General features: G+C 37.6%; 1 protein-coding gene across 42 annotated transcripts in view; it reads right to left on the reverse strand.

Annotated features, from left to right (window-relative positions):
- The window catches only part of PHF14 (PHD finger protein 14), a 231,232-nt gene that overhangs the window by 189,677 nt on the left and 14,894 nt on the right, over positions 1-26,661 (reverse strand). For 16 of the 42 annotated variants that reach the window (XR_012432625.1, XR_010585764.2, XR_012432626.1 and 13 more), the window contains exons 1-3: positions 9,231-9,554; positions 8,409-8,519; positions 187-971 (exon numbers count right to left, since the gene is read on the reverse strand). Coding sequence is in view for 38 of the 42 variants with exons in the window: in XM_065542285.2 (XP_065398357.1) it covers positions 187-971; positions 8,409-8,519; positions 9,231-9,543 (1,209 nt within the window). In the remaining 4 variants the exon portion in view is untranslated. Of the gene's footprint in view, positions 1-186; positions 972-8,408; positions 8,520-9,033; positions 9,555-10,039; positions 10,092-22,650; positions 22,720-26,661 lie in introns of those variants that run through there. The other 26 variants (XM_074035418.1, XM_074035413.1, XM_074035419.1 and 23 more) reach the window with 7 other exon arrangements.

Below are 26,661 nucleotides of genomic sequence, written 5' to 3' on the forward strand. Positions count from 1 at the left end.
AAATAGTAGATATTTAATAAAAGTCTGTTGGCCAAATGAAAAAATGTTACAGTTAGAGTGCTCATTCATCCCACAGCCGTCTATAAATAGGATTTCAAGGAAGCCACTTAATACAATGTGTAGAGTGACTTAGAGAAGAATTCCCTTTTCCCCAGACAGACAGATATAAAAATTGGGTTGATCTACCTCATTACTCTTGCTTTGAGATAGGGTCAGGCTATCATTGGTCAGTTCCTCATCATCAGCACTGTTTCTGCTAAGAACTTTACTCTTCTTCTTCTTGCAACCCCCTTCACTGGCAGGGCTACTATGATCTTCATCATTGCCTTCATCATTCTCATCTTCATCACTCCCGCTTCCCTCATCTTCATCATCCTCATTGTCTCCATCACTTCCCTCTTTCTGAGATGCAGATCTCCCTTTTCTCTTTACTACAGTAGGTCGCCAATCATTGTCATCCTCACTGTCATAGTCATCCATGTCATTCAGCTCTTCCATGGACACAAAATCCAGAAGCGGTCGGTTTCGTCGAAGGTTCCATTTTTTTGGCTCGCTGACTTGTTCCTCTGCAGCAGTTGTCACAGTGGGAACAGAAGGGGATGTGTTAACAGCCGGAGGACTTGTGGCTGGTGTGGTGGCAGCAGCAGAAGGAGCCACATTCTCAGATACTGTTGCTTTTTCTTTTTCCTTCTCTCTTTCCTTCTCTTTCTCTTTTTCCTTTTCTTTTTCCTTCTCTTTCTCCTTTTTCTTTCTAGGTCTTTCTCCATTTTCTTCTTCCTCCTTCTTTTCCATTTTAATTAACTGTTTTTCTGCTGATAGTACTTCCTCTGCAGAATTTTTAAGCTGTTCTTCTTTTACTTTAATATCTTCATTCAGTTCTTCTTCTAAAATATTTTCTTCAGAATCACTACAGGAACCTTCTCCACTGTCCTTTGAAGCATCTTCACTTCCATTACCACTCCCTTCAGAATCTGTTGAAAATATGAGAAAAAAAAAACCACACATATGTATATACATACACACACACACACACGACGCTGACACAAATGAAACCACCAAAATTTGTGAATAACTTGCAAAACAATATAAACAAATTTAAGTCAAAGAATGGTAGACATTCCCAACCTGATCAAATAATAAATCAATGAAGTTGATACAATGGTTTTGTATAGCTCTAATGAAGATGAATATATATAACCCTAAATTAAAATATGCTTTAAAAAGAGAAGCACTATTTTGTGTCACATGGCAATATTTGGTATCAAAGAGGCAATTATTTTTTAAAGTAAATGTGCTTCTTTTAAGATTAGGCACTTGATTTTAATTTTACTGAAACACAGACAAAATTCTTCCTCCCTTTAACATCTTTTGTAAACTATATGGACTTGTAAGTATTGAGTCACAACCAAAACAAGATAAATCTGGCCCATAAAACTGCTTCATTTATTTTACTCTTTACCCAGTAAAATGAGCATGGATATTTATGATAGTCAACTTATACTACATCCCTAATATACCAAACAAATTTTAGGAATACCAAGAACACAGGTGAAAAGAGACAATAGCAATGGCAGAGAAAAAGGAAGTTGCAAGAGAAATTATTAGTTTTCCTGTTTATTAGGATACTGTTCATATCAATAAAAGAAGAGTCACTACACTTTCAAAACTGCTACACAGTAACCATTTATACGCTCTAGACCGGAAGAAACTGATGAATAAAGCAGTCCATCCTGAAAATGAGCAGTCACTGAAAAGTTAGGCTGAAGACATTAAAGAACTCATAGGACTTACGCTTTCTAGCAGGTTTCTTCCATTCCTACCTAGGGCAGCCCAGTCCCTCTCAACCCAACACTACTCAGTAACCTTCTAACTATTCTCTTTGTACCCAATCAAGTAAATAATAATCTAAAATATTTGAAGAGAGAAATAAATGAGAGGAGGAAAAGAGGACAGGGAGCAAGAGGAAGTGGGGAAGAAACCAGTTAAGTCTTAGCCAGTACCAATAGTTACATCCACAGGATGATGAATTTTTGCACCTATAGCCAAGAAAAAGGTAATGATAAAATGGTGGAAAAAGTACAGTGTTTCTACATCATTTTAATTTCTATTAACTCAACTAGGCTTAACCTCTGTAATTAACTAAGCACTAAAATTGAAGGAAGCTGTCTGTAATTAGTATCTGGTATCTAGTGAGCCCCACAAGTCATAAAATGACCGCTAACCAAAATATCCTGCAAGCAAAATTACATAAAAAATAAACACTAACATTTAAGAGATACTGACTGACTCTATGAAATCATTATCAATCTCACATCTGTCATGTAGGTATCCATAGCTTACTTGTGACTGTTCTGAAAAAAACACTCTTATCCTAAACAACCTTGCACAGGATACAAGAGCAATATCATACAGGTCAGCAATTCCCTATCTGAAACTTTAAGAAGCAGATGTGTTTTAGAATTCATAATTTCTCAGATTTTCAAGGGTAACATGGAACATGTACCATATATTACAGTAATACCCCCAGTAAAGTACATGGGATTATCCTATAATCAAACATTATTTCTGCAGAGAAAAATATAAATATTTACAGTGTATGAGAAATAAATACTACAAATAAACTCCTACCAGTTCCTGTTAGGCTTTGCCATCAAGTAAGTTTGTGTCAACCTTACAAAACACTTGGATTTTTGAGCTTCTTGGATTTCAAGAGTGTGGACCCAATATCACTCACAAACAAGTGACTTCTTTTCAGTCTCCAAAGCATTAAGAAAATTATGATTTTGTAAACCACTCACAGCAATTAAACCCAACCTACCAGGAAAAATACCATCTGGTAAAAATAACAATAATAATCTTTAGACATTTTAAAATTATGATTTAATAAATAAAAACCAGAGTTGACTAAACACTTCTAAGACACAGAAAGATCTTTTATGCACACTGACTAAAGAAAACTGAAACACCTTAGGCTCTAGAATGGAAGCAATGCCATAATTAAGAGAGCTAGGAGACGAAGATGAAAGAAAAGGTTACTTTTCTTCTGGATCAACCTTCTAGAAGGCTTTTTACCAATCAAAACTTAATGATAGATAAAAAAGTAAGATTAACTGGGGCAGAAGTGTGGGTAGCTGATCAAAACTGAGACCAATCCAACTTTGCTGTTACTTGGTAAATTTCACAAAATGTCAGAGATTTTTGTGATTTTGTTTTGGTAGCTGCCAATGCCAATTAATTATTTTTTCTAATGAGAGGTAAATTGAGACTCCTTGATTCTGTTTTTGATTTATAATCATGCCTGAATAGAAAGGAATTAAAAAAAAATTCAATGTTTTATATTTGTTAATTATTAGAAGAATGGACATTTTCCCACAAAACCAAGTCCTAATAGCTTATCCAACCCCTCGTTCTCCAAATATAGTACATTAGTCAGACTCCAACTACAGGGATCAGCAATATATCAAATTTTATCTTTCTATAGGGATCAGCAATATATCAAATATTATCTTTCCCTGATCTCTGAAAAATAACTTTTCATCTGATTAGTCACTATTTGGTTTTTGTACATATGCACTGGAGGGATGGAGATAAACCATATTTATTTACAAGCATAGCTGAGTAATAATGATAATGAGAAAAATCAAGGTCCTTGGCTGTCTATTTTTTCCATAGGTTGCAAAGAAAAAAATTTCCCATTACTAAAAATCAAAGAATGACTCTGTGCCCTGTTCCAAAAAAAAAAAAAAGAGAGAAAGGAAAAAAAGAAATACACTGGAGAAATTAGCCAGACACTTCAAATAAAGCTATCTTAGGCAGAAAGACAGAGTTAATTTCAAGTCTACAATAAACTTTTCTTACATTTGAAAAAAATAAATCTTTAAAATTGAAATCCTACTTCCCATTTGGTTAAATAAAAGATAACCTTTCTCAAATATACAATATATCAGAATCTCTCCAAGCAACAGCTATTTCAACTAACAGACAGTTAAGAAATTTTTTACCATCACAGAATTTTTCAAAACTCCTCTGAGTGGTAATGGCCAGACAAAAAATAAAATAAATTTTAAAATTAGAATTTAAAACACCAACCTTCAAGAATCCCTTTATAATATTAAATAATAAAATAAAAATTAATTTAATTAATATCAACCATCAATACCACTATATCCAATGTTCTCCCCATAACAAAATCAATATGACTTAATTTAGTTTTATGTTAATATACAACATGTGCAACATAAATTTGTTCATCAATTTCATCAATCTAATTCTGTTCATTGATCTGGTACAACAGTATTAGTACGATAAACATACACAACAGATAACAGACCGATCACTATTCTACCAGTTATTTAGAGCTATCCTGGGGCTACATTTGACCAAAACTGTGTATGTCTTGAAGACAGCCAGTCAGTCAACACAACTTATCCTCTACTGCTGATTCTAGTTCCAGCTATGTCATCTTAGGTTTGTATGGGTAAATCTAAGCCAGTGGTACTCAAATGGGGACATTTTTTCCGCCAGAGGACAAATGGCAATGTCTGGAAACAACAGTTGCCACAACAGTGGAAGTGGGGGTGGAGGTGAGGCTGGGGCAGGTAGGAAACTGGCATCTAGAGGCTACTGGCATCTAGTAGAGGAAAGGGTTGTTGTTGCTAAACATCCTATTGGGTACAGGACAAGCCTCCACAACAAAAAACTATCCAACACAAAATGCCAATTTTGTGTTAAGGGTTTTGAGAAACCCTTAACTCGTATATATGGCCACAATTTGACCTTATTCTACTTTTCCAGGCTTATCACTTCTACTTTTAGTCAACCCTGATCCCCAAATATAAAAAACAATTCCAAGTCTCAACACTTGTAATTTCTGCCTCACCAAGATTGCTGTTTATCTAAATCTTTCTGTTCATAGTTCTACTCTTATCTCCTCTCCTCAATGAAATTGTTCTACATCAATCTAAAGTAATCCTATTTCCTATGAAAGACTTGAACTACACAAGTGATCAACCATCCTTTGTATCAATTATTTTATTTAATTATTCTAATTTTTATTTTACTTACATGTTATGTTACTTACATGTTATTTTACTTACTTATTCTAATATTATTACTATTGTTTTATAAATTCACCATAACATCTAGCAAAGGGCTAAACTATGCGCAATCAATGAACATATCTTGGTCCAATTATTCAAAGTCAGATTAAGCACAAAATACCACCAAAGTCTCAGGCTGACTCTTCTCATTAAATTATTTCCTGGTAATATGGCCTAACTAAACTACCTTTTGATTAAGATCTAAAGTTAACTCCATTTTACTTTGGCTGGTGGGGGATGGGGGTAGAGGGCATGGCTAATCTGTCTGGTTAATAAAAGTAATACAGGTCTGCATCTTTATAAAGATGTAAACATTCTTTAAAACATTCAATTAATGTAGCAGATAACTAAATGTAAATAAGTCTCCTATCCTACCCCCAGCCCTATGCCCAAGTCTCAAATATAAACACTTTAACTAGGTCAAACAATGAAATTGCTAATATTTGACTGTTTCGGACCTACAAAACTGGTAATTCCATACGGTTCAACCTAACATTTCTACATATTGTTCTTCTGGTGGTTATCACCATAATTCTAACACATACATACCCTATTTTAGGACTTACTCATTTCAAACTTTATTGATTGCTTTCAATCAAAAATGAGAAGCTTCTTGTGCTTTTGCATTAAAAATAAAATATAAACTCTCTTCAGTTTCATAATTTTCTAAAGGTACAGGCTGGTAATCACTTGCCAATCTTACTCGTGGGTCACTCTTTACCAAATGTTGATTTGTTTCTATTTTATGATAGAGTTAAATTACATTTATCTGCAAATGTTTTCTATATTTATTCCTAAAACCAAACAGAAATATAAAAAGTTTTATAGTCAGAATTTCAGATTTCAAGATGAAGGTAAGAAAAAATTGATCCACAGAATCCAGTTAGCCAAAATTAAGGCCAACCAATCTAACCACTTTAAGTTCTAAGGAAGTTCGTAGTTCATTCAATAAGTCATTTCTAGAAGTTATTTTGAAAGAAAACATGATCAGACAGATGTTTAGCTACCGTTTGTCTATTTCCAATTTAATCTCCTATTCATAAGTAGTGCTGGGAATCCACAACTTCAACATGTTTGAAAACCAGTGATAGGACTAATGTCTTATTCTCTATAAGACTTCAATTAAATATATACTACCTCAGGCACAGAAAAGATTCAAATGGAAAACAATGGTAATCTAGAGTAAGCCAGTATCTCAGCTATGCAGAGCATTGATGCACCTAAAACAAGTCAAAAATATGATTCAATTTCTGTTGACTATTAATCATTTTAAATACAATCATTTTCTTCTAAATTCCCTTTTACAATAAATACCAAGAACTATACATATAAAATTGTGACCTGAAACCACAGGTCGCAAATTTAAGCTCCCCAGGGGGCCAGGAGGGTAAATTATGAGTACAGCATACTAGATATTATGTTACAAGAGGGAACAGAAAGTAAATATTTTTAGTGTGTTTAAGGGATATATAGATATATCAAACTAACAAAACTCATCCTATCATTTTTCACAAACAACAGTTGTCTTCAACTATAGTTAGGATTTAACAAGGTCAGAAATCTCTACTTAGCTCGATGTCATAAAATATTTTGAGAAAGTATTTTCTGTTTGTATCAGATTGTTTTATCACTTGAAAAAGAAGCGATACCTATGAATACTCCATCTCAGTAAACAAACCTTAGAAACAAATTGTCCACAAAGTCAAGATTTATTGTCACATAATTATGTAATACTTAATATAAGTTTTAGAATTGTTCTAATATTCAAAGAATTCATAACTTCCAAGACCCAACTATGTTTGTCAAAGTTTACAACCACAACCATAACAAACCAAAACTACATCCTAGCCAGGAATATTCTTATCTGCCAAGGTCTTTACCAAGAGAACTAAGATTTAAATTTTACCTCCTTTCCCTTCCCCTTCCCTTCTTTGGAAATACCAAACATCAGCAAACCAACTAAAGGAGGGATAAAGAGCTGAGAAGCAAAGGATTAAAAAAACAGTTAAACAAGATAAACTTATCAATTTTTGATTGCTGGGGATGAATTCAATTAGTAACCAAATATTCAGAGTTTCTGTTTAAGACTCCGTCCATCAACTCTTGGGATCCAAGCAGATAAACAGACTAAATTCTGAAGTCAAATCCATTGGATCCGTTACTGCCTGAGTGACCTCATGCCAATTCTTTAAACTCAATACCTCTGTTACCTGTAAAATAGTATCTCCTTCACTAAGTTACTGTGAAAATTAAATGAGATTATGCAAACAAAAAGTTATCAGCAAATCACAATGCAAATTCTGCTGTTGATGCTACTAAAAGTAGCAACAGTAATATAATTTCATTCATCCCTTCCTACTATCCCTAGCAGGAAAAAGACAAGGGAAAACCAGAGGAAGGAGAGATGTGACTAAGCACAGCAAACTCTCTAGAAGGATATAAAAACTGCTGAAGAGATGAAATTGGAAAGGTTTTTACTTCTCACTTTATTTAAATTTTCATCTCACTTTATTTAAATTTTCAAAAGAGGTGAAATTACAAATAATTTTTATTGTTCATGTTTATCAGTATTTTTCCCATAAAATATTTAAACATAATTTTTATGTTTCTCAGATTCCTTCAATTGAAACTGTATATATTACATACATAAGGCACACTGAACAGAAGATACAAAGGAAAACCATATTTTTCTGTTTTCCAGTTTAGTACAACGTGAATACACCACCTTTAAAAAAAAAGTTTTTAAAATTACTAAATATAGTAAGCAAGCATGCATGACTTACACTTCAGAGATATCTGAAAGGCCCAATCCACAAGGTCCAGCACCTACTATAATTTAAAGTGCAACTCTTACTCTGGTCAATTTTATTCTAGCGAAAGAGCTAATACACAAAAAAAGCAAAACTCCCCTAAGAGAATGTCAAGTGATCTGAAAAAAGAAGAACCCTGCTCAGAGACTATTAATGGTCCACACACCTCTCAGGATACTTTTGTACTTTGGGATATCTTTCAGTTTTTTCCTCTGTAATATAAGCATAAATATATTTTAAGGTGTAAAACAGAGAAACCCTTTTGCATCTTACGAAAAAGTCCTTCCCCTGACTGCTAATTATCTCTGAGGAAAACAGAAGCAACGATAGGTCTAGTGACAGTATCTAAAGGCAAAATGGGAAATCAAATGGACAAAATAAATGAAGTTTATGTGCTTTCACTTAAAATTGGCATTTTAATCAAAACCGATTTAAAAAGTCTAAAAATAAACCTAACTCCAGAAAGCTGGGAAAGGGGAAGAGAGAAGGAAATATTTACCTGAGGCATCTCCAACTTTAAAATCACTGTCATCTGAACTATCATAATCAAGAGCTTCCAGCAGAGAAGCTGCCAAAGGCTTCACCTGCCTCCTCTTGGAGCTGCGATCCACTGTTAAGAGAAAAAAAATTACATTGTCATTCATAATCACACCAAACACAGGGGAGAGTTGTGGTGCTAAGAGAACACAAAGATGACCTCGGGCAAGGAATTTTTGTCTAACTGAGTTCTCAGCAAAAGAGGTCAGGAGAAGGTTGGGGTGCAGAAGCGGGGTGAGGAAGGCTGGACAGCTCCACGGACAGTTTCAGAGGCAGCTCCAGCCCTGATGCTGCCAACGCCAACTCAGGCCAGCTAAAATCGAAGCTGACCCTCTTGCCCATCTTTTCGAGATGTAGGTTCTGCACCTTACTCGTAATCCCCCACTTACACATCGTAACAGTCAATAAAACACGCAAAACCCAGGGAATAAAAGAAGCGGGCTTCACTCCCGCGGACCATGGAGGGCCAGGGTCCACCAATCCAGCTTTCCCGCAGGGTTCTCCCACCCCTGCCCTGCTCCCACCGGCCCTGACATCTAGAATGGCTGAAATGGATCCCTCGCCGCAGAGGCCTTGGACACACTTACTAAGGAATCCGTGAAGTGGTCGTTTGGAGGAGACTTAGGGAGAGGCTGCGGGAGCCCAGGCAGCGCCGAGGTCGGGGACTGGGGCCGCGAAGACAAGTCCGAAAGATGCTATTTAAAACCGGCGCGCAGCCAGCCAGACAGGGGCGCTCCCAAGAGTAGCCCCGCGGTCCCTTAACCCCCCGCCCCCCCGGCCTCACCTGGCCCTGGCCGCTCGAGCCCCTTCCCACAGCGCTCCCTGGCCGGAGAAGACCTCCGGCCCAGGCAGCGCAGCCAACCCGGCGGCCCTGGGGAGTTAATTTCTCCCGTTAAAACCAGAAAAAAAAAGAAAGAAAGAAAGAAAAACTTTATTAGCCTGTACCACAAGCGACAAAAAACCCAGAAATTGCACAGCTCGAGGCCGGCTGCCTCAGACAATAGGGAAAGCAGCGACCCGGATACGACTCTGAGTAGAAGGAAGTGAAAACACGAGGCTGAGCGCAGCCCTGAGAGCAGCAGGAGTTGAGGGCGCATGCGCAGGACTCGCCGCCGCGCACCCTTCCGGAGCAGGAGCCGAACAGAGCCGAGTGGAAGCCCAGGGAGCCTCACGGAGCCTCACGTTCCAGGGAGCCTCAGGGAGCCTCAAGGAGCCGAGTAGTGCCAAGCAGAAGCAGAGGTGCCCGCCAAACCAGTGCAACTCCGCCCATAAACTCCTAAGGCTGCGCTCTGTCCGCGCCTAATTCAGCTCCTGAGTCCAAATCCCTGGGAGGCCAGTTTTTGTTTCTGATCTGTTTTTTAAGGATTTACGGAGTAAACTTTCCACAAAGGGATGTTTGCTACCCTAAGCCACTACCAATAATTAAATAATATTGTCACCGGTAGAGGGTCGTGACTGCAAGTTGTCCAGGTTCTTGGCGTTTTTAACAAAGAATTGGACAAAACGCCCAGCAAAGCAAAGAAAGAATGAAGCAACAAAAGAACAAAAGCAGGGATTTATTGAAAATGAAAGCATGCTCTGTGCGACAGCGACCTGAGCAGCCGCTCAAGGGCCCGGATACAGAATCCTGTTGAGTCCAAATACCCTCTAGAAGCTTCCTGTTGGCCACTTCATGCTCACTTCATGTAAATAAAGTAACGCGCAATCAGTCTGATTGGTTGCAGAAAGCAGCCAACCAGAGGCCGAAATGAAGTTACAAAGGTCATGCTCCTGTGCAAACACTGGTGCAAAAAGCAATCAATCAGAGGCAGGGTGAAGTTACAAAGTGATATACTTCTATGCAAAGGAAGCCTCCCCTGCAATCAGTCTGATTTGTTGCCGACAGCCAATTTCCCATCTGCCCAGCAGAAAAAGTGGGGGTTTGCAAAGGGAGTAGCCTTTGGTCCTTTTGTTACTTAGGCATGGAAAGTTAGGGGTTTCCTTTCATTTTAGTTCTAGGAAGTTGGCGTGAAACATCCTTAGGTTCCCTGCCTCCAGACCCTATTCTCCTGCCTCACTCTTACCCAAACTATCATTGCTATGTGTCCACTCAAACTTTTCTATTGTGCTATAGAAACTTCTATTCCAAAATGTATAACCTACTTAGTAAACATTTTTCCTTTTCAATTATCATTCTTTTACCTCCTCATCTGAAATGGAAGTTACCTTGCAGCCCTCTCAAATGAAAACCACTCATCCTTCCATACTTCATTTTCTCAAGGTGCAAGAAGTGGCATCCCATCCTTAATACTCCTCACTGGCTTTCAGATATTTATTCTTCCAGTTAAAATCCTAGGAACTTGGTTATTTTAAAAACTCCATTCTGGGAACTTCACTTCCATTCTACTTTAAACACCAACCATATCATGGACTGACAGTTTTACCTATAAAATTATAAATTGAAATATTCCACTCTTTGACAATAGCCCTTTAGATTTATTTGGAGCAATTATGCTAAATTATCTAAAAGAGAAATTCAAAATCTGGCATTCGTGTTTATGTAAAACTAATTTCTAGGAGATTTTATGAATAAAAATGTATTAATTCATTTACCTTTAATAAATAACACCTAGTTGCTCTAGAAAAACAGTCTGTACTGCCGGGCACGGTGGCTCACGCCTGTAATCCCAGCACTTTGGGAGGCCAACGCAGGTGGATCACCTGAGGTTGGGAGTTCGAGACTAGCCTGCCCAACATGGTGAAACCCCATGTCTACTAAAAATACAAAAATTAGCCAGCATGGTGGCACAAACCTGTAATTCCAGCTACTTGGGAGGCTGAGGCAAGAAAATCATTTGAACCTGGGAGGTGGAGGTTGCAGTGAGCAGAGATCATGCCACTGCACTCCTGGGTGACAAGAGTGAAACTCCATCTCAAAAAAAAAGTCTGTACTAATATATATACCACCAAGAGTGGATAAGAATTCTTTCTAGTTTTCCAAACCCATGGCCATTGGATATCAGCAATCATCTTTTTTTAACTTTTAATTTTGAAGTAATTTCAGATTTACCAAAAAGTGCAATAATAATACTGAGTTTTTGTACATCCTTCACCCAGCTACCACTAATATCAGTATCTTATGTAACCATAATACATTTATCAAAACTAAGAAACTGACATGAGTACAGTTTTGTTGACTAAAGACTTTATTTATATTTCACTAATTTTCCTACTAATGTCCTTTTTTTCTGTTCCAAGATCCAATCCAGAAGACAACATTGCATTTAGGTTAGTAATCTTTTGCAATTCATGTATTGAAAGAAAGTAAGAGAAGGAAAGAAGGAGAAAAGGAGGAAAGGAAGAGAGGGAAGGAAAAAGGAAGGAAGAAGAAAAGTAAAAAGAAAGGAAAAAAATTACCTAATTCCTTTTTTTTGACCTGCATTTAATAAACATGGAAGGAACTGCTGGTGTCTCCCAATACCCATTGTCTCCTTTTTCTTCAAAAATGGAACCTCCAAATTTTAACTGGGCACAAGTTTCCAAAGAATAAAGACATAATATACCAACTTTCTTGATGTTGGTTGGAGTTTTGCAGTTAAGTTCTGGCCAATTGCATGTCAGCAGAAACAGTACATGCAACTTCCAGGAAATGATATTAAATGAAGGGGCTTGAACTTTTCCCTCCCTTTTGTGAATGCCTGTTATTTCTTTTTCTTGCCTAATTGCTCTGGCTAGAACCTGTGGAACATTGTTGAATAAATCTGGTGAGAGCAAGACTTCTTTGTCTTGTTTCTGACTTTAGGAAGAAAGCTTTCAGTCTTCCACTTAGTCTTATGTTATCTATAGCTTTTCATAGATGCCCTTTTTCAGGTGGAGGAACTTTCTTTTTGTTCCTAGTTTGCCAATTTTTTAAATCATGAAAGAGCTTCAAATTTTATTAAATACTCCTTCTCTGTCTATTGAGATGATCACGTGATTTTTGTGCTTTATTTTTTCAATGTGGTATATTATTATATTGCTTGATTTTTATTAGCTTAATCAACCTTGCATTTGTAGTATAAAAAAGTTTCTACTTAGTCATGTTGTATAAATCTTGTTATAGATGCTAGATTCAGTTTGCTAGTATTTTGTTGATTTTTGCATCAATTTATATTTATAAAGGAAATTACATTTTTATGTCATATAAAGAATTTGTCTTTATTGGTTATAAACTGGCTATAATAGCATCTCCAGTAATATTCTTCTGAACATCTTTAAGGCATACATGATAAATTACTTTTGGCATTCTTAACTCAGAATTTTTTGGGGGGGCGGTGGGGTGATGGAGTCTCGCTTTGTTGCCCAGGCTGGAGTGTGCAGTGGCAGCAATCTCAGCTCACTGCAACTCCCGTCTCCCAGGTTAAAGTGATTCTCCTGCCTTAGCCTCCCCAGTAGGTGGGATTACAGATGCCTGCCACCATCCCTGGCTAATTTTTATATTTTTAGTAGAGACAGGGTTTCACCATGTTGGCCAGGCTGGACTTCAACTCCTGACCTCAATTGATCACCCACCTCAACCTCTCAAAGTACTGGGATTACAAGTGTGAGCCACTGCACCCAGCCTTAACTCAGAAAATTTTGAGTCTCCTAATGCTCTGCCATCTTCTTAGCAGAATATTTATGTTATGTAATCCATCATGTTTCTCTTTTATTCTAGTTGTCAGGTATTCAAATTCAAGATATTTATGTATGACTACACAAAGAAGAAGAATTATATAATAATTGTTTCCAAAAAACAGCAACCACAAACAGCCTCAATGTAGGATTTTGCCAAATAATATTCTTAATGTCCACAATTCTAACTAAGCAAACTGAATATGACTGCACAAGCATCAGCAATAATTATGAAAAGCAGAGATCTGTATTTAGAAATGGTCTTTCAAAGTACTCCAACAAAAGATAGTAAAATAAACAGCTTGTCGTGGACACCTACTATAAGAAAAAGAAACAAATATGTATACAAAAGACAGCAAACTTCAGAGTCTGGAGATCCAAATTTGGGTCTAGGCTTTACCACTGAATTTGTGTAACCTTAAAAAAGTCAACATTGAGCCTCTGATTCATCACCCAGATCTGGAAATAATATTAATAACCTGTCTGGTTACTTACTTGAAGTTTTGAGAAGCAGATAACAGTGTACCCTATTTCCAAAATTACTCTAAGAAAAAAGTCTTTTAAATCCAAGAAATGAGAGGACATGTAAAATGTTGTAAGAGAAAAAATGATGTAAGAGAAAAAGAAAATAAAAGTTAAAATAAATTGTGAATAATTGCTGATACTGAGATTGTGGGATTTAATACAGTTTTATTAAGCAAGGATATGCAAACTAGAGGGGACATAATTCTAAATTATTGTAACCAAATCCAAGAGGTAGGGGGTAAATAGATGGAGTGCTTGGGGAAAGTAAAATACGAGAAATGAAAAAAACAAAATTGAATTGTCTTATTTTGTTGAGAGAGAAACTGCAGATCCTGATTAATTTTTTAAGAAGCCAAGAAAGTAAAATTTAGTTTGCTGTAAATCTAAAGATAATAGTGCCGGTTCACAACTAATTGAACAAAATGAACATGTGAATTACCTCACTACCCTCCCCAAAATACACAGAAATCACAGAAGAAATATACAAATAGAAATAAATCCATAAAATCATAGCATTTCTATAAACCTGAGAGTAATGTCACCAGCAGACTTTTGAGGGCTATGGAGGAATTTTGACAGTTCTGGAAGTAGGTCCAGATTGCCAACAAAATGCAACAGACTAAGGAGCTAATAATTTCATCCAGGTGATGATCATCAAAGAGAAGAATCACTAAAGTGAGTTCTTCCAATAAATTCTCTGCATAATACTTAGGCAAGAGACAATGAGGGTTGTGAGAAGGGCTGAGACTTGGACAGTAGGCTGGATAATTCATTAGAAGGAAAAGAACTACATATTAATTCTGTTGCCAGAGGAACTGAAAATAGCATTTCTCTCCTGAATAAAACTTCAAGTACAGCTCTACTAAGGGGGAAGTCTAACTTCAGAGATTACCGAATGGAAAACAGGTTTATAGGAAGGAGACTGATAGTAACCCAATTGACTTTCAGTTGTCTTAATAGCTGAAATAGGAAGATCCAGCATAGAAACTACTCATAAATCGCAAAGAAGAGACTATTCACATGTAACCTCCCTATACCACCAACTTCCTCATTCACCCTACAAACAAACACACAACCATCAGAACTAGTATACCTATAATGAAAACTTGCACTTAACGTCTGCCGGGTGAAAAGGGCTTCTTATTTGGACAAACTAAATCAATTCTGGCCACCAACACTACATATTATATACTATGAACACAAATATATATAGACAATCAAGAATCATTAAATATTTAAATAAAACTAACAACATTGGAGAAACCAAATTTTGAAAAACTTTAAACAATTACATAATTCAGATGTATTAGGAATCCCATGGGCATTTTGATATTTAGAAAATGTAAGGGAGGCAGAGGCCATCTTCGTGTAGATGTAACAGCAGCAAATCAAGCTCAATCATCTATGAGAATAGAATCCATATTCACTAGCTTCATTCAAAGGTATAAGGGCAAGGCAGAGGAGCAGTTGTGGAGAGGGTAGCAGAAACAGCTGCACTAATTTTCTGACCTCTAGATCATAGCTACAGTTATATGATCTTGAAACTGAAAATTTCCTTGAATCTCTGACTCCTTCAGTCCTTTAAATGATTGTGTACATACCAAAATTTTTTTCTGCATGAAATATATATAGTGTTTTCTATTTGCTAACTAATTTTGTCTGATACAATAGTTGGTATATAAAGATGTTCAAAACATAAAGAAATAAAACTTCAACACTGGAAATTTGATATTTATCATTTCACCCAGTTTGGATTAAAAGGCAATGATATCTTGATTACCAGTGGAAAATAAGATATTGGTAGTCCAAGACGTGCAGTGGTAATACACTTACTTAAATTATCATATATCATCACCTGAAATAAGGTGCCTGTTGAACACAAGATCTGCTACCAATTGTTTGTTATGATAGAACACTAAAATGGAAATAAGAAATAAAAGGACTGGGGTGGGCTAAGGTGGCAGTTCTGACAGCCTTTGAAAAATTAGATAACAATGATGGCAAGCCCAGGGTTTTAACTTTTTTTAGAATTTCTAAATATGACATGGGACCTTGCTACTTGCCAAGGCTGGACTTGAACTCCTGAGCTCAAGTGATCCTCCTGCCTCAGCCTCTCAAAGTGCTGGGGGTACAGGTGTGAGCCACTACATCCAGCTGACTTGAACTACTTAACTCAAAACTTCTTCCAATACACAGAGAGCTTCTGTGATTTCTTATCTTTGTCATTATTCATGGGCCAGATAATTCTTTGACCCTGTGGCAAAAGGCTGAGGAAGGCTGTCCTATGCATCGTAGGATATCTCAGTACCTCTGGACTCTATCCGCTAGATGCCACTAACAGCTCTCCCTAACCCAAATTGTGACAACCCAAAATGGACATACATTGCCAAATATCCAATGGGGAGCAAAATCACTACTAGAAACAGTGGCACCACCATCATTCACCCCTCCAATGAAAACTACTGCTCTAAATTAATTTCATCTCATGTGATCATAGGACTGATATTATTAATAATCGATAAATCTGAATACACAAGTTGCAGGTTTTAGGCAACTTTGCAAGAATTTAGGATATTTATTGGGATAGAATGGTACCTTGAGAATTGAAAATCAAGCCTGAAAATATCAGAGCCTCATTTTTTTTTAGGTAGAATTAGACCCTTCTTTCTTGGTGAAGCTACCTGCCTTGTTGAAGACACTGTAATGAATGGACTCACCTGAGTTCATTACTTTGCAAAGGGATACTGATTCTCCTCATGCCCATCTCTATTGCATCCCTTCACTGCATCCCTATAAATGGAAGGAGACGGTGTTTTATTTTATATTAGGAAGAGTTACCTTATGTTTGGTGGTAGTGGTTTTATTGCTATTGTTATCGTGGGGAGGTTTATGGATGGAAGGGTATATATCTGGCTGCAGAGTAGACAAAGCATAAAATTGGGTTAGATATTGTCCACTAGCAGGTGACTTTCATTCTCACCTCTTCCTCTGTATTACAGATCACGTTAGAATAAAAACTACATTTCTTAAACTCACTTAAAACTAGGATTATAGATATGATTTAGATTCCACCAATAAGATGGGCTTTCAAAGTTTTGATGGTGGTGGGAGGCAGACAGGTTCCTACGTGGGAAAGAGTAGGTCCCCAGTGAGACCCAAATTTCAAGCCAGGGAAAATGAAGTGAGAAAAGAAGTTTAGAGAAAAAAGAGTGAAAAGAAGTGAACAAAGCCTCGAAGAACTATGTGAAAAGATCAAATCTACGTTTGATTGGTGTACCTGAGAGTGATGGGGAGAATGGAACCAAGTTAGAAAACACTCTTCAGAATATTATTCGGGAGATCTTCCCCAACCTAGCAAGGCAGGCCAACATTCCAATTCAGGAAATACAGAGAATGCCACAAAGATACTCCTTGAGAAGGGCAACCCCAAGACACATAATTGTCAGATTCACCAAGATTGAAATGAAGAAAAAAATATTAAGGGCAGCCAGAGAGAAAGGTCTGGTTACCCACAAAGGGAAGCCCATCAGACTGAGTGGACCTCTGAACAGAAACCTTACAAGCCAGAAGACAGTAGGGGCCAATAGTCAACATTCTTAAAGAAAAGAATTTTCAACCCAGAATTCATATCCAGCCAAACTAAGCTTCATAAGTGAAGGAGAAATAAAATTCTTTACAGACAAACAAATGCCGAGAGATTTTGTCACCACCAGGCCTGCCTTACAAGAGCTCCTGAAGGAAGCACTAAACATGGAGAGGAACAACCAATACAAACCACTGCAAAAACATGCCAAATGTAAAGACCATCGATGGTATGAAGAAACTGCATCAACTAACAGGTGACATAACTAGCTAGCATCATAATGACAGGATCAAATCCACACATAACGATATTAACCAAAATGTAAATGGGCTAAATGCCCCAATTAAAAGACACAGCCTGGAAAATTGGATAAAGAGTCAAGACCCATAAGTGTGCTGTATTCAGCAGATCCACCTCAGGTGCAAAGACACACATAGTCTCAAAATAAAGGGATGGAGGAAGATCTACCAAGCAAATGGAAAGAAAAAAAAAAACAGGGGTTGCAATCCTGGTCTCTGATAAGACAGACTTTAAACCAACAAAGATCAAAAGAGACAAAGAAGGCCATCATATAGTGGTAAAGGGATCAATTCAACAAGAAGAGCTAACTATCCTAAATATATATGCACCCACTATGGGAGCACTCAGATTCATAAAGCAAGTTCTTAGAGACCTACAAAGATACTTAGAGTCCCACAGAATAATAATGGAAGACTTTAACACCCACTGTCAATACTAAACAGATCAACAAGACAGAAAATTAACAAGGATATCCAGGACTTGAACTTAGCTCTGGACCAAGTGAACCTAAAACACATCTACAGAACTCTCCACCCCAAATTAACAGAATATCCATTCTTCTCAGCACCACATTGCACTTACTCTAAAATTGACCACATAATTGGAAGTAAAACACTCCTCAGCAAATGTAAAAGAACAGAAATCACAACAAACTGTCTCTCAGACCACAGTGCAATCAAATTAGAACTCAGGATAAAGAAACTCACTCAAAACAACTACATGAAGACTGAACAACCTGCTCCTGAATGACTACTGGGTACATAATGAAATGAAGGCAGAAATAAAGTTGTTCTTTGAAACCAATGAGAACAAAGACACAACGTACCAGAATTTCTGGGACACATTTAAAGCAGTGTGTAGAGGGAAATTTGTAGCCCAAAATGCCCATAAGAGAAAGCAGGAAAGATCTAAAACTGACACCGTAACATCACAATTAAAAGAACTAGAGAAGCAAGAGCAAACAAACTCATAAGCTAGCAGAAGACAAGAAATAACTAAGATCAGAGCAGAACTCAAGGAGATAGAGACATAAAAAACCCTTCAAGAAAAAAATAAATGAATCCAGGAGATGGTTTTTTTTTAAAAGATCAACAAAATTGATTGATTGATAGCAAGACTAATAAAGAAGAAAAGAGGAAAGAATCAAACAGATGCAATAAAAAATTATAAACGGGATATCACCACTGATCCCACAGAAATACAAACTACCATTAGAGAATACTATAAACACCTCTATGCAAATAAACTAGAAAATCTAGAAGAAATGGATAAATTCCTGGATACATACACCCTCCCAAGACTAAACCAGGAAGAAGTTGAATCTCTGAATAGACCAATAATAGGTTCTGAAATTGACGCAATAATTAATAAACTACCAACCAAAAAAAGTCCAAGATCAGACAGATTCACAGCCAAATTCTACCAGAGGTACAAAGAGGAGCTGGTGCCATTCCTTCTGAAACCATTCCAATCAATAGAAAAAGAGGGAATCGTCCTTAACTTATTTTATGAGGCCAGTGTCATCCTGATACCAAAGCTTGGCAGAGAGACAACAAAAAAAGAGAATTTCAGGCCAATATCCAAAATGAACATTGATGCAAAAATCCTCAATAATATACTGGCAAACTGAATCCAGCAGCACATCAAAAAGCTTATCCACCACAATGAAGTTGGCTTCATCCCTGGGATGCAAGGCTGGTTCAACATACACAAATCAATAAACATAATCCATCACATAAACAGAACCAACAACAAAAACCACATGGTTATCTCAACAGACACAGAAAAGGCCTTTGACAAAATTTAACAGCCTTTCATGCTAAAAATTCTCAATAAACTAGGTATTGATGGAACATATCTTAAAATAATAAAAGCCATTTATGACAAACCCACAGCCAATATCATACTGAATGGGCAAAAACTGGAAGCATTCCCTTTGAAAAGCTGCACAAACAAGGATGCCTTCTCTCACCTCTCCTGTTCAACATAGTATTAAAAGTTCTGTCCAGGGCAATCAGGCAAGAGAACACAATAAAGGGTATTCAATTAGGAAAACAGGAAGTCAAATTGCCCCTCTTTGCAGATGACATGATTGTGTATTTAGAAAACCTCATCGTCTCAGCCCAAAATCTCCTTAAGCTGACAAGCAACTTCAGCAAAGAATCAAGATACAAAATCAAGATGCAAAAATGACAAGCATTCCTATACACCAAGAACAGAAAAACAGAGATCCAAATCACAAGTGAACTCTCATTCACAATTACTACAAAGAGAATAAAATACCTAGGAATCCTACTTACAAGGGATGTGAAGAACCTCTTCATGGAGAACTACAAACCACTGCTCAACAAAATAAAAGAGGACACAAACAAATGGAAGAACATTCCATGCTCATGGATAGGAAGAATCAATATCGTGAAAATGGCCATACTGCCCAAAGTAATTTGTAGATTCAATGGTAAACCCATAAAGCTGACACTGATTTTCTTCACAGAATTGGAAAAAAAACTACTTTAAACTTCATATGGAACCAAAAAGGAGCCCACATAGCCAAGACAATCCTAAGCTAAAAGAACAAAGCTGGAGGCATCATGGCTACCTGACTTCAAACTATACTACAAGCCTACAGTAACCAAAACAGCATGGTACTGGTACCCAAACAGATATATAGACCAATGGAACAGAACAAGGCCTCAGAAATAACACCTTTGACAAACGTGACAAAAACAAGCAATGGGAAAAGGACTCCCTATTTAATAAAAGTTGCTGGGAAAACTGGCTAGCCATATGTGGAAAGCTGACACTGAACCTTACACTTACACAAAAATTAACTATCCTTACACTTACACAAAAATTAACTCAAGATGGATTAAAGACTTAAATGTAACACCTAAAACCATAAAAACCTTAGAAGAAAACCTGGGCAATACCATTCATGACTCAGGCATGGACAAAGACTTCATGACTAAAACACCAAAAGCAAAGGCAACAAAAGCCAAAATTGACAAATGGGATATAATTAAGCTAAAGAACTTCTGCACAGCAAAAGAAACTATCATCAGAGTGAACAGGCAACCTACAAAATGGGAGAAAATTTCTCAATCTTTCCATCTGACAAAGGGCTAATGTCCAGAATCTACAAAGAACTTAAACAAATTTACAAGAAAAAAACAAACAACCCCATCAAAAAGTGGGTAAAGGATATGAACAGACACTTCTCCAAAGAAGACATTTATGCAGCCAACAGACACATGAAAAAATGCTCATCATCACTGGCCATCAGAGAAATGCAAATCAAAACCACAAGGAGATACCACCTCACACCAGTTACAATGGCAATCATTAAAAAAGTGAGGAAACAACAGATGCTGGAGAGGATGTGGAGAAATAGGAACGCTCTTATACTGTTGGGTGAGAGTAGAAATTAGTTCAACCCTTGTCGAAGACAGTGTGGCAATTCCTCAAGCATCTAGAACTAGAAATACCATTTGACCCAGCCATCCCATTACTGGGTATATACCCAAAGGTTTATAAATCATTCTATAAAGACACATGCTCAAGTGCGTTTACTGTGGCACTATTCACAATAGCAAAGACTTGGAACCAACCCAAATGTCCATCAATAATAGACTGGATAAAGAAAATGTGGCACATATACACCATGGAATACTGTGCAGTCATAAAAAAGGATGTGTTCATGTCCTTTGCAGGGACATGGATGAAGCTGGAAACCATCATTCTCAACAAACTATCACAAGGACAGAAAACCAAACACCACATGTTCTCAGTCATAAGTGGGAGTTGAACAAGGAGAACACATGGACACAGGGTGGGGAACATCTCACACTGGGGCCTGTTGGGGGTTGGGGGTCTGGGGGAGGGGCAGTGTTGGGAGAAATACCTAATGTAAATGATGAGTTGATGGGTGCAGCAAACCACCATGGCACATGTATACCTATGTAACAAACCTGCACATTGTGCACATGTACCCTAGAACTTTAAGTATAATAATAATTTTTTAAAAATCCACTTGTAACTACTGCTTGTTGGAGTATATTCAGGCCAACTTGAATCTGTGCTCCTGCATTGCAATCTGCAAGCTTGGCCCAAATAAATTCTCTATGTATATTTAAAAATAAAAATTAAAAATAAATAAATAAAGCTCTTCTCTGCCTTGCTCACCCTCCAGTTGTCTACATAACCTCATTCTTCCTGGATGTGGGACAAGAACTCAGGACTAACTGAATGGCTGAAACACCACTTTTCTGGCTGGCTTGCTGTGCTATGGATGGCGGGAACAAGAGATCTGTAACATGCCCTCCCCAACCCTTGGGGCTCTGATATTGCTGGCATCTCCAAGTTTTGGGGCACCATTGCATTCCCCTCGTCCAGATGCCGGTGCCCACAGCGTAAGCCACTTGCAGTACTCCTGGTCCAGCTACAGCCTCGCACAGAGCCGGTGCCTGTGCCAGCACCTGGAACTGCCCACCCTACATGCAGCAGCTGGTGTGCCTGGCTATGCACAGTGGCCAGACCCCACACTCACTCACTCACTCACTCACCTCTCACCACTCTGCCTGGCTCACCCTCAGTGGGCATGGGATCTGAGCCAGTAGCATGAGCTGAGTGCAGCCTGCCAGGATGAATGGGCAGAATGAGCCCAGCAGGCATGAACAAAACTCAAGCTAAGTTGCCTCGCCACTGGCCATAGAGGTTTCCACCTGATGAGGCAACACCCAAGGGATCCTATGATATTTAGAAAGTAGGAGGGAGGTAATAGCAAACTTTCTGCACGTGTAAATGTGGACAAACAAACTCCAATAGGCATGAGTTCCAATATGGAGTGACCAGCTGACTTGTTCCAGTGTCTAGATATGAGTGTTGTGGCTGTTCGATGGTTATGGTTTGGGCAGCCACAAAAACGGTAACAGCATCAGCTTTCTGACATCTGGATTGCAAATATAGTTGTGTAGCCTTAGAGCCAAAATTCAGGAAGCAGCTCCTTAACTTCTTTTCCAGGCCTCCTATTGAGTTTATATCTAACTCCATCTACTAAATCTTTTCTGATAAAAAACAGAGTGGTTTTAGTTTCTACTATGCTGTACTTTGACTGATACACATTTTTAAAAGACTCCTACGTTGTCCAGAGGAATTTCCTTCTTACCTTGCAGAGCTAACCTGGCAATCCACAAGTATGAGCAGCAACCCTGGGCAACATAGTGAGACCTCGTCTCTACAAAAAAAGAAAAAACAATTTAATTAGCAGGGCATGGTGATGCACACCTGAAGTCCAAGCTACTAGGGAGACTGAAGTGAGAAGGTCACTTGAGCCCAGGAGTTTGAGGCCACAGTGAGCTGCAATAGTACCACTGCACTCCAGTCTGGGTGACAAAATGAGACCCCGTCCCTAGAAAGTGAACCAAAACTACAGAAGTAAGCAGCTGGCCAAACAGCTATCATTTACGATCGCTTAAAGAGATCATAAATCCTTCGTTATGGAGAATGGCTCATTTTATCTTGCTGTAGTTCATATTTTCAGAGATATCCAAGAGAAAACAGCATTGATAAAGCAAGAAAACAATGTGCTGAAATTTCTGAACTTCAGGAAAATCATAAGTACTCCCAGAAAGAAAAGTCAGGATATTTAGGAAACAGAAAAGGAATAGGAATCAGAATTCTCAACTGCAACTCTGGATGGCTGGCAACTTCTAAAATCATTTCAATATTTTCTAATAAAGAGTTCGTTGATAACTCTTTTTCAAATTATGTTAAAATACTGACTACAGAATTTTCTTCAATATTTAGGTAGCATGGATTGACTTTGGTATTGTATGAGTAAACACTTTCCACATATTTAGCAAATGGATAATATTGAAAAATGTTTTAAGCTAATTGATTTTTATAGATAATATGTATACATGGTATAAAAATTTTTAATGCATCAAAGAGTACCATGAAAACGAAATTTTCATTCCACTTTTATGCCCTAGCCCGTCAGTCATCTCTCTAGACGCAGCAACAAGATGAGCTTTTTTTTTTAAGGTGCTTGGCTCAGGGCTGAGTTTTTATAACAGCTTTACTGAGATATAATTCATATACCATAAAATTTACCCTTTCATGGTGTACAATTCAGTGATTTTTAGTATATGAAAAAAAGTTGTACAACCATCACCACTGTCTAATTCCAGAACACTTACATCAACCTCAAAAGAAACACCAAATCCATTTGCAGTTTCTCCTCATTTCCCCCACACATAGACCTTGGTAATCACCAATCTACTTTCTGTCTTGAGGAATTTCCCTATCTAGACATTTCATTTAAATGGAATAAAAACTAAGTGGTCTTATGTGTCTGGTTTATTTCACTTAGCATGTTTCCATGGCTCATCCATGTTGTAATATAACTTGTTTTTAAATAAACACAATACCATGAGATGGCATCAGTATTTGTTCCGCATGGAGAAAAGACAAAAGCAGGAAGTGAGTACTTCAATTTTTGCTACAATAGCTGTTTATTAGACAGATCTCTTAGACAAGCTGAGGTGTTTACTCATGTTTCAGTGCATATGAATGGCAGGCTTACGAGCTGTTTTTCACAAGGGGCAAGTCCCAAGAAAGCAAAACAGATGGGCAAAGACAGCATCAGTAGAGCAACGTCGTAAAGCTTACAATATTATATGTTAGACAGACAAATAAGGTTAGTTAGGAACAGGAGGTTTCATGTCATCAACTCAAAAGGTGGAGATGCTTTCAAACAAACAAAAATGCACAGTGATACCTTCTGCTCTTTTAAATCAATCAGATCTCTAACTGACAAATCATAAGCAAACTCATTAACATTGTTCTAAACCTACACAACAGTTTTTTGAAATTTTTTGGAAAATATAACAGAGAAAAAAATGAAAAACAAATAAGTAAATGTATTGATCAAAAAATCACCATGAAGTAAACACCGTTATAAACACCATCCACACCAACACCAAAGAAGCCTCTCTTGAGCCCCTCTTGCTTACCTAAAGGTAGTCATTATCTTGACTCTAAGCCTATTTTCAAATTTGCCTCCAACAACATCTTCGTTTATTTCTGAGACCTTCCCAGAAGCACGTTAACATTTATATTTCTACCAACTCATTTTTAGGTATCTGTTATAGCAGTTATTCACTTCTGATACCGAAATCTACATTTGTTTTCTAGGATTGCTGTAAAAATTATTATAAATTGGTTGGCTTAAAACAACAGGAATTTATTTTCCCACTGTTCTGGAAGTCAGAAATCTGAAACAAAGGTGTGAACAGGACCACACTCCCTCCAAAGGCTCTAGAGGGGAATCCTTTGTATATTCCAGTTCCTAGTGGCTTCTGGTATTCCCCGGGCTTGCCGTAGCATAACTCCATTCTCCGCCTCTGTCTTCACTTGGCTTTCTCTGTGTGTCTCTGTGTCTGTGTGTCCCTCCCTCTTTTTATAAGGATACCAAGTCGTTTCATTCAGGGCCCACTCCAATCCGGTATGAATTTACAAGATTAATTACGTTTGCAAAGACCCTGTTTCCAAATAAGTTCACATCCTGAGGTTCTAGGTGTTCATGAATTTTGGAAGGACAGTGTTCAACTAATTACACTTTCCAATGTCTTTGAACAAAAAACCATGGTCTGAACCATTTGAGTAACCTAGTCTGTCAATTCTGAAAGTGAAAGTCTGTGCACAGTTTTAAAATCAAGTAATTTTTTTAATCTTCTTCAAATTAAATCTTTTAATTTAAAAGTAAACTTTATTGTCGAAAATGCAAACTTGGGGAGGGCAGAAAGATCACACACAAAGCTGCCACTTCACACCTAGAAGGTTGCACAGCAGCCAGCAGCCGGGCCCAGGCGCTCAGCATTTCCCAGGCGGTGCGGTGGCCAGGCAGAGGCCCTCCTCGCTTCCTGATAATGCGGCTGCGGGCAGAGGCGCTCCGCACTTCCCAGACGGTGGGGCGCCGCCAGGCCGGAGGCGCTCTTCACTTCCCGGAGGGTGCAGGGGCCGGACAGAGGCGCTCCCCACTTCCCGGACGTTCCGGCGACCAGGCAGAGGCGCTCCCCACTTCCAGGCAGAGGCGCTCCCTACTTCCCGGACGGTGCGGGGGCTGGACAGAGGCGCTCCTCACTTCCCAGACGGAAAATCAAGCAATTTTAACTCACAGTATTTCATAGGGCCTCACATTTTGAGACATCTGATATTTATTTACTAAAACTGCTGCAACTAATCTGGTTGAGATTAAAGCATAGATTATCTATTCTTGTCAAGTTTTGTTATGACCCTTGTAATGTGAATTTGGAAAGTTACTTTTTCAATGTTTTGAGATAGATTTAATAGCATAGGAATTATCTATACCTTGAAGATACAGCATTTTGCTTATGAAACCATTTTGACAAATACTCTTAAACATTATTATTTGAGTGTTCTCAATTTCTTCTATTATTGATTTAATTTATTTAACCTCACCATGGGCCAACTATGTTTATGTGTATTTTCTTACAAAAGTGTTATTTTAAAAAAATGTCATTAGATGCATCATAATTTTAAAAAATTTCTTCTGTACCTTTTATTATACCACCCTTAGATTTTTTTTTTAATAGATGAGTTATTTTGACTCATTTACTTATTTATCTGTTTGTTTTTTTAAGACGGGGTCTTGCTATGTTGCCCAGGCTGGATTTGAATTCCTGGGCTCAGACAACCCTTCCACCTCAGCCTCCTGAGTAACTGGGCTACAGGCATGCGCCACCATGCCCAGACACTCAGTTTCCATTAAGATTTATCTGTAGCTTTATTTTTTTATTACCCTTACCTTATTGTAACTTGTCTTCCTTAGCCTTAATTGAATGACCAACTATTTGCTGTCATAGAACATTTTAGGTGATAAAAGGCTATAATGGAGTTGCTTATAAGTGTTCTCCAGCACTCAGAAGTAAGAAATAATGGGCTCAAAGGCCCTATAAGTGACCTGAAATCTTCTTATACTTTTCTAAAAGAAATCTTTATATCTTATAGCCATAGGAATTATATTATAGAAAAACAAACTCAAAATCTAACCAAACCAAACTCTAAACTCTATGGATAGCTGAAAAATTGTAAATTAAATTTCCAGTCCTGTAGAGTTTACTTTTTTTTTTTTTTTTTTTTTAAGATGGAGTTT

The sequence above is a fragment of the Macaca fascicularis genome, chromosome 3 (genome assembly GCF_037993035.2).
Source record: "Macaca fascicularis isolate 582-1 chromosome 3, T2T-MFA8v1.1".
Lineage (NCBI taxonomy): Eukaryota > Metazoa > Chordata > Mammalia > Primates > Cercopithecidae > Macaca > Macaca fascicularis.